This window comes from Mustela putorius, unplaced genomic scaffold, assembly GCF_011764305.1.
Source record: "Mustela putorius furo isolate JIRA1106 unplaced genomic scaffold, ASM1176430v1.1 tig00003845_pilon_pilon_pilon, whole genome shotgun sequence".
Lineage (NCBI taxonomy): Eukaryota > Metazoa > Chordata > Mammalia > Carnivora > Mustelidae > Mustela > Mustela putorius.
In genome coordinates this window covers 95853631-95863140 of record NW_025421998.1, presented here as the reverse complement: position 1 = coordinate 95863140, position 9510 = coordinate 95853631, and the positions used below count along the sequence as shown (strand labels likewise).

General features: G+C 38.4%; 1 protein-coding gene across 1 annotated transcript; it reads right to left on the bottom strand.

Moving 5' to 3' along the window:
- Positions 1 to 5992: 5992 nt before the first annotated feature.
- Positions 5993 to 6928, bottom strand: LOC101687588 (olfactory receptor-like protein OLF3). The gene has a single exon (XM_004772100.1). It carries the CDS (start codon positions 6926 to 6928, stop codon positions 5993 to 5995), a length of 936 nt encoding a protein of 311 aa, XP_004772157.1.
- Positions 6929 to 9510: the final 2582 nt, after the last annotated feature.

The window sequence follows — 9510 nt, the reverse complement described above, 5'->3', positions numbered from 1 at the left end:
TTTTTTTGTTTTTTTTTTTTTTAAGATTTTATTTGCTTATTTGACAGACAGAGATCACAAGTAGACAGAGAGGCAGGCAGAGAGAGAGAGAGAGAGAAGCAGGCTCCCGGCTGAGCAGAGAGCCCGATGCGGGACTCGATCCCAGGACCCCGAGATCATGACCTGAGCCGAAGGCAGCGGCTTAACCCACTGAACCACCCAGGCGCCCCCAATATTAGAGTTTTAATTGTACTTACATATAATCTGCTTTTATGTATACTATGGCAGGGACTCCCTCACTTTATTACACTTATTTCTTAAAAACTGAATTAAATAAAAATTAAATGCCCTAAGTCCACAGCAAACATTATACCTAATGGAGGATCTGCAGATGCTTTCCTTGGATCAGGAACCATAAAGATACTTGTTATCATAGCTACTGTTTGACCTGACATTAGAGGACCTGAGCTATGATATGAGAAAAGAAACAGATTGAGATGTATAAAGATTATAAGGAAAAATACCATTATTTACAGATGATATCACATATCTAGAAAACATTTTTCAACAATCAATTAGGTTTAATAAGAAAGAACTACATATGAGACCACCTCACAGAAATCAGTATTTTCTTTACACCAGCAATAACCAAAGAGAAAAATAAAAATAGAATGCCATTTATAACAGTAATGTAAATTATAAAGTATTCAGGAATTCCTCAGCAGAGAGAATACATGATTTCTACAAAGCTCTTTGCCAAAACTTTAAGTCCTTCTAATATTCTTCCTCTACTTTCCCCCATTTTTTTCTGTAGCAATTAATAGCTATAATATACTACATATATTGTTTCTTATATTTATTGTTTATTTCCCTTAAGTAGAATGTACTCTCCATGAAGGCAAAGACTTTTGCTTGCTTTACACTGTTGGATCCATAATACCTTGAATACCTTGAAGAGTGTCTGCCATATAATATATTTAACGAGTATTTGTTAAATGAATATGGAGAAAATATTAAAACTTTAAATAGCACATTAAAGATAATCTGAATAATTCCAAAGACATTCTTCAGATGAGACAATTTATTATAAAGATGCCAATGTTCCAAAATGAATCTACATAATTATGAAAACCTAATCAAAATTTTAGAATGAACTTTTTGGGGAACTTAATAAAATTACTCAAACATTTATATGGGATACATCACTCTATAAATAGCTGACTGTGGATAGATTGACTATAAATAAAATAGGTCAATAAATATAAATAGACTAGGTGACTGCTTTGACTATGTATTTAATAACTTTGAAAAAGTTCTTAAAGTTCTCTTCTTTTTTATTTTTTTTTAAACAAGTCTATTTATTTATTTGACAGACAGATTACACGTAGGCAGAGAGGCAGGCAGAGAGAGGAAGGGAAGCAGGCTCCCCGCTGAGGAGAGAGCTCGATGCGGGCCTCGATCCCAGGACCCTGAGATCATGACCTGAGCCAAAGGCAGCGGCTTAACCCACTGAGCCACCCAGGAGCCCCTTAAAGTTCTCTTCTTAAAAGTTCTCTTCTTTGGTAGACTACACATGACGAAGACTTATTACAAACCAAAATGACCTTTAAAAATAGAATAATAGAATTCTATGATGTGAGAACAAACAAATGAACACAGAGAAAAGAACAGAGTTCAAAAAGAGATCCATATGTAGGAAAGCTCAATGTACATTAAGGTCACTGCAGATGAATGACTTAAGAACAGACTGTTTAATAAATGGACCACAGCATGGAAGAAAACCCACCAGATGCATATCTGACATATGCAGAAGAGGATATCAGATAAACTAAAGAAATAGCTGTGAAAGGTAAAACTAGAAAACTTAATAGGAAAATATTTTATGGCCCTGATGCAGGAATTTTTTTTAAGCTTATAAACATGAATCACAGAACAAAAATATGATGAGTCAGATTATTTCAAAATGAAGGGCTTTTTTTTTTCAACAAAGGACTCCATGAATAAAGTTAACAGAGAGGAGACAGTGTGTAGATATGTATTTGCAAAGTCTGTAAGAGGAAGGACTAAAATTTATAATATACACAACAAGAAGGACATGGCAAAAGACCCAAAGGAAATGAACACTCCATACACAGCAATAGTAACCCAGAAGGTGGACAATATTATTCACTCAGAAAATATTTATAGTGTGCCCACTAAAAGCAAAGAGTCCTGCTCTCAAGGGTCCTTGTGTTCTGGGGGTAATGGAGGGATTGGAGGTAGGCAGTAAAAATGAGTTAATTGCAAACATGTTAGAAAAGATAAGTTCTTTGGAAAACACAAATAACTAGGGAAGAGGGAAAGCAGTAGGACAAGGAGAAAGTTTGCATATTGAATGGGGCAGTGATGCCAGTTGATTGAAGAATTGGAAGGGATGAGGAAGTGGCCATGAGTAAAGAGTCTTCCAGGGATAGTATAGTTACTAAACTAGTTAGAAAACAGACCTTCATCCGCTGTAAAGACTTTAGGGCTTATTCTGAGTAATTGCAGGGTTGAAAAGAGGAATGGCATGATTTGAGTTTTGTTTCAAAGGGATCACTCTGAGTGCTGGCAGATAAGCAGAAGCAGAGAAATCTGCCGCAGGCTCCTATAGTAACCTAAGTGGCAGGTGATGGTGTTCACACCAGGGTACAGGAGTGAAGATGATAAGTGACTATATTCTGTATATATTTTGAACGTAGAAACAACAGGATATTCTTGCATATTTGAATCAGATTGGAGAAAAAGAGAATGGTAGATGGTCTAACCACTGCAATGACGGATTTATTGTGAACGCCATGAGGTGGGGAAGGCATAGAGTGGGATGGGGTGAAGATAGATGCGAATCAAAGGTCCACATATGAAGACATAATCATATGGATTATCTATCAGAGTAATGAGAAAATAATTTTTTAACTTCCAGGCTACAAAAATTCAAAATATGCAGGCTGTGGATAGATAAGGAGCCTCATGCACTAAAGTAAGAATACAAACTTACGATGCCATTCTGAGAGCATTAGCTATAACCTAAGCATCTTGGTTCTCGTGTATATTCCCCAGATCAATCCTCACACAACTCTTGAAGTGTGGACTATCATGGTGTTCATCATAGGACTGATTGTGATGGTGGGGAGTTGGGTCCATAACAGAGTGATAGCTAGAATATGGTTTCCTACGGATTACTATGAACAGTCAGAAGTAATAAGCTAGCCATATGTATGGATCTTAAAGATACAGTGTTGGGTGAAAAAAAAACTAAGATGCGTTATGAGTGGTTAAAATAAAATGCATCTTTTAAAGCTACATAAATACACTCTCAAACATAGTTACATACATTAAACATTAGAATAGTTCTCCAAACAGCAAGGAAGAAATAAAGAATGAGACAAAGATAATTAATTTAAAAAATTTTTAATATAGTTAACGAACATGGTTATATTAGTTCCAAGTGTGGAATATAGTGATTCAACAACTCTATACACGACTCAGTGTTAATCATGATGAGTGTCTTAATCCCCTTCACCTATTTCACTCATTCCCCCCCACACACACCTTTCCTCTGGTAATTATCCATTTCTTCTCTAGAGTTAAGAGTCTTATTTTTGGTCTGTCTCTTTTTCCTTTGTTCATTTTGTTTCCTTAATTCCACATATGAGAGAGATCATATGGTATTTGTCTTTCTCTGACTAACTTACTTCACTTAATATTATGCTGTCTAGAGCCATCCATGTTGTGGCAAATGGCAAGATCTCATTCTTTTTTATGGCTCTGTGTATGTGTGTATGTGTGTGTATCTTTTTTACCCATTCATCTACCAACAGCCACTAGCTGCTTCCATAGTTTGGCTATTGTAAACAATGCTGCGATAAACATACGGGTGCCATATATCTTTTCAAATTAGTATTTTCATATTCTTTGGGTAAATGCCCAGTAGTAGAATTACTGGATCATATGGTAGTTCCATTTTTAATTTTTTGAGGAACTTCCTGTTTTCCACAGCGGCTGCAGAGAATTAATTGTTTAGCAACTAATAAGAATACTATTTAGGAATATTATTACCAATATTATTACCAATAATATTATTTACCAATTATGTCTCCAGAAGCAGCTGGACCATGCTGGGTTCCACACGTGTGCAGTTGGACTTCATCCATGATGAAGATGTGATCAGATATATTTTCTAAGCAAGGCACCTTCTGCAGGTCAAAAGGCCAGGACCACTCAAATAATTTGCAGGATAAAGAAAAAATTGGACAGAATTACAGATTCAAGAGACTTCAAAAACATACTAAGTTGAAGAAAAATGGGCAAAACCAACTACAGTGACGAGGGGTGCTTCCTTGGGTCACAAAGTCATCAGAAATTCAGGAAAGTTATTGCTTCAGTGGTCAGGACAGTAGTTACTTTGGGAGAAAATGTGTGATGCTTGCGATGCGATGCATGGAGGGGCCTCCACAATAACTCGCAGCTCTGTTTTTTGACATGAATGGTTTATATAAGAAGGGTTGTCTTATCATAGTTCCCTCAGCTACACGTTTGTGTAGTGTGTTTTTCTGCCTCTGTGTTTTATTTTACAGTATAAAGTTAAAAAAGTTTTAAGTTCACTGTCGTGTGAAGAATAAAATGTAGGAAGCAGAGGCGCAGAGAGACCAGACTGATCATTTGTCTTGTCAATAAGTTTAATGGATTTTATTGGTGGAGGGGGTATAAAAGAAAGGAATTGAGAATTATTCTGAGTGTATATGGCTCCTTTTGCTGTAACAGTGAAGGTGTATTAGAGCAGAGGAAAGGATTAGCTTGGGATAGGTATTTGTCTTTCTCTGACTAACTTACTTCACTTAATATTATGCTGTCTAGAGCCATCCATGTTGTGGCAAATGGCAAGATCTCTCTTTTTTATGGCTCTGGACAATTATTCTATCGCTAAGAATGCAACTCACATGATATAAGTGAAGGTATTAAGCAAGAAATTGGGTATATGTGTTTGGAACTCATGAGAAAGATCTTGTCTGTCTTGGAGCTAAAAAATATATAACAGATGGATATTGAGATATGAAGAGATCAGAGACTGACAGAGAGAGAGAGAGAGAGATCTATAGATAGATGTTGTGGCTCTGGAGCAGACATAATACAGGGATCTACAAAAGCCACACAACAGAGGGAAAAAATTCACTTTCTAGGACCTTAGGTGACTCAGTCACTTAAGTATCCAACTCTAGATTTCCACTCAGGCCATGATCTCAGTGTCCTGAGATCCAGCCCTGAGTTGTGGAGCCCAATGTGCTCCAGCTCAGTGTGGAGACTGCTGAAGATTCTCTCAGCAGATCCCTCTGCCCCTCCCCATGTGCACACTCTCTCTAAATAAAAAAGAAAAAAGTTTTCATTTTTAGTAATTGTAAATGGAGAGAAGTTTGCATAATGCTTGGCTCTATAATGGTGTCCTAAAACCTATTTTTAAATATAGTTGAATGTCTCTACCACCACTCTACCAAGTATTTTACATAGATTACCTAAAATATTCAAAATAGTCACACACACTGAATATTATTACTTCTTATATTTGAGGAAACTGGAAGTCAGAGATATTAAACACATACGGCAAAGCCACACTGGTGAGGGGGCGGGTCAACATGTATAGGATGGCTGTCTTTACTATGAGACCGTTCACTGTCACACTGCATTTCCTAGGAGCAAATGCAGAAGGAATAAGAAAAGGTAAGAGGGAATGTGAGGTCTAGAAGGACAGTTAACCCAGCAGACCCCAGTTTAATAACTGAAGTCTTTTTATTTATTTAATTTTTTTACTGTATGTATAATAGAACAGTAATACATCATCAAAGTATGGACTAATACGAAAAGTTGGTCTTCAGAAACGTGCTCACTGTGATCTACCTTATCAGCAAATCTGGGGTAAAGGGCATGCCAATCATTTCTTCTTTGTTTGAAATATTGCTGTTTGGGCTATTGGAAGGAAGGAAAAAAATGTTTTTAATCTTTACCTTTTTTTATTAAATTTTCCCAACAGTCTCCTCAGGGCACTCATTACTTCCTTGTTCCTCAAGCTGTAGATTAGGGGATTCAGCATTGGGGTCACCACCGCATAGAACAGGGCAACCATCTTCTCTTGCTCTGCTGAGGAGCCAGCAGAGGGTCTCAAGTATGTGAAGATGGCTGTTCCAAAGCACATGGAAACCACAGTGAGGTGGGAAGCACAGGTCTCAAACGCTTTGCAGCGTCCTTGGGCTGAGCGAATGTGCAGAATGGCAGTAACTATACGACCATAAGAGAAAAGAACTAGGAAGCAGGGAAGCATGATCACCAGAAATCCTGAGATAGCCACCATGACCTTGTTGAAGGAGATGTCCACACAGGTCAGCCTCAGCACAGCCAACATCTCACAGGCAAAGTGATTAATAACATTACGGCACAAGGGTAGCCGAAAGATGATGATCGTCTGCATCATTGAATTCATGAAACCAGCCCCTACACAGCCGGCAGCCAGCCCCAGGCACAGCCCCCCGTGCATGATGACCGTGTAGTGCAGCGGATGGCACACCGCCACGTAGCGGTCATAGGCCATGGCTCCCAGCAGGAAGAATTCTGAGCTGCCCATCGCCAGGGAGATAAGCAGCTGGAGCACACAGCTGTGGAATGGGATGGACTTCCAGGCTGACAGGAAGTGAACGAGCATCTGTGGGACAGTGCTGTTGGTATAGCAGATGTCCACAAATGACAAGACACTGAGGAAAAAGTACATGGGTGTGTGCAGCTTGCTGTCCAGTCTGATGAGGAGGATGATGAGGAAGTTCCCCAGCACAGTCACCAGATACATGACCAGGAAAAGGACAAATAGGGACAGCTGGGTGTCCCAGCAGCTGGACAGCCCCAGCAGAATGAACTCACTCATCCATGTCTGGTTTTCTCTGCCCATGAGCCTCTGAGGACCAAATTCAAGTTATAAATCAATGAACACCAGATACTTAAGATGGCAGGGGGTCTGATGAGATCATTCAGACCAAACAGCCATGCAACATTGCACTATGTGCTTTCCTGCTTTCCCAGATTCTATGTCTCCTTCAGGGTTTGGGACCACAATAGAACCCATTAATATGGGTCAGATTCAAGGAAGGAGAAAAACTCTTCTCCTTCCTTATATAGGAAATTTTTATGAAAATGCTTAGATTAGACATTCAAGATAAAATGATTAACTGTAAAACATGCCTCTTTATTTACAATCAGTTTCAAAGCATGAAGTTTGTTTACTTCTGTTGGATGCAAATATTTTCCTCCTCAGTGCCTCAAAATCTATATTGTATGGAGTCTAACAGGCATTAACTGGTTGTTTTTTTAATTAACTATTTTACTTCTGGAGTCTCTATTAAAATGAAATACTAAATTTCTACCCTTTTAAAATCAGAAATTTTAGGTTGCAAGTTAGGAGGTAGCAAATATAAAATAGATTTTTCAGTAGGAACAAATTGTCAAAATTACGTTTCAGGGTAGGGAAGTAAAGAATGAAGACTTGAGGCAATCAGCCTCTGTTTTGGTGAGAAATCTTCACCTGTTTGTCTGTTATCTGTGTGAGAGGGTAAGAGGAAAGAATCTGTAACATTATTTTCATCCTCCTATGGAAGAGCAGCATAGCACTGATAGGCAGGGTATGTCTGTGGAGAAACAAATCAAAGTCAAAGATGCATTAACTAGCTTCCCCAATAAATGAGAGGAGCTCAGATACTTGCCACACATATTCACCGATTAACCAAGACAAGATGGGAAACCGGCTGCATATTCTGCTGACTCTGTGTATCTTCTCAGTAGTGAGAGTTATGGTTTGGAGAGGATAGCGTGATGGAACATCATTAACTGGCATTAGCTCAGTGAAAAGACTGTTGACTATCTTTTCCTTTAATCTCCTCTTACTTTTATCTCCATCTGAAATATCTGACTATTTTCCCTCTTAGAAAACTGTTATATTCCATCCTTGTGCTAATGCTCTCTTTACCATAACTTACATGACCAGAAGGTAATACCTTAGTCTGCTTGATAACATCTCCAAGCTTTCTGATCTGCTGATGTATTAGTATTTCAGAAAGCTCAAAGTCTCCAGTATTCAGAATTTCTCTGTAGAATTCTTAATAATCTTATGTACATCTTATTCAATTCCCAAGTGGTTCCTAAAAAGCTCATGGACTACATAAAGTCCACTCTCAATTTCCCACATCCTCTAATTACTCTGTCCTTTGGATAGCGAAAGTGAAACTCATTCACGGCTGTCCCAAGGAGATATTATTTGCTTCCTGTCTGTGATCAGAAAGTGCCACTGAATATGTTATGAAAATCACAATGTGTGTTGAGGGCATTCATGACAGTAAGGTCAGCAAGGTGCCTGAGACGTTTGGATTAGCCAGCAGAGAAGTATATATGGGCATTTGCAGATAATAATCCTTCCTTTTACTTTTTTTAAAAATATTTTATTTATTTATTTGACAGACAGAGATCGCCAGTAGTGAGAGAGGAGGAAGCAAGCTTCCCGCTGAGCAGAGAGCTGGATGTGGGGCTCGATTCCAGGACCCTGAGATCATGACCTGAGCTGAAGGCAGAGGCTTTAACCCACTGAACCACCCAGGTGCCCCAATCCTTCCTTTTTCAATGATTAAATCAGACTTGATAAACCATACTCACTCCAAGAGATAATTTATGTAAGTGACAACACGGGGGAGAAATAGAAGTATGAAGTGTTCTTTAATTCTTTAGAATTTACTCCAGGGCTTCAAACGTTTAGTAAGTCACTTTGTATCATTTTCTGTCAAAGAAAGAGGAAACCGACCTCTTTATTCCTAATGAAAAAGGAAGTTGGGATACAAAAATATCAGGGCCAAAGTACTCATAAAAAGGAGAGGAACAAGTGACTGTACAGGGAAAAAATCTGATTCTGGTACCATCAATGGATCTTGACCATTTACAGACATTTCATGAGCTAGTCCTGGGAAGGTGAACAGGGAGTCTCCGATGATGCGACATTATATGAAATAAGTCAGGTAAAGGAGCTTGACCAGCAGAAACTACAAGGAAAAACAAAACAAAATGAAAACCAACGAATGCTGGAGGTAGCTGATAAGTAATGTATTCTCAGACACCAAATTAGGACAATTTGTTTCAAAATATGATAATCTCATGGAGTTTGGAGTTTTTCACTTCTCAGAAACTAATAATTACTTAAGGGCTTGATTTTAAAATGTAGTAATGCCTGATTTTAGGTCATGAATTCCCCCTTAAAAGTCTAGGAAGGTATGGATTACAAATAGAAACACTCAGGGGCACCTGGGAGGCTCAGTTAGTTAAAGGTCTGCTTTTAGCTCAGGTCATGATCTCAGGGTCCTGAGATCTAGCCTTGAATCCAGCTCCCTGCTCAGCAGGGAATCTGCTCTCTTTCTATCACCTGCTCATCCTTTCTCAAATAAGAAAATAAAATATTTTTTTAAAACAGAAACACTCATGGTTAGCATATCATGT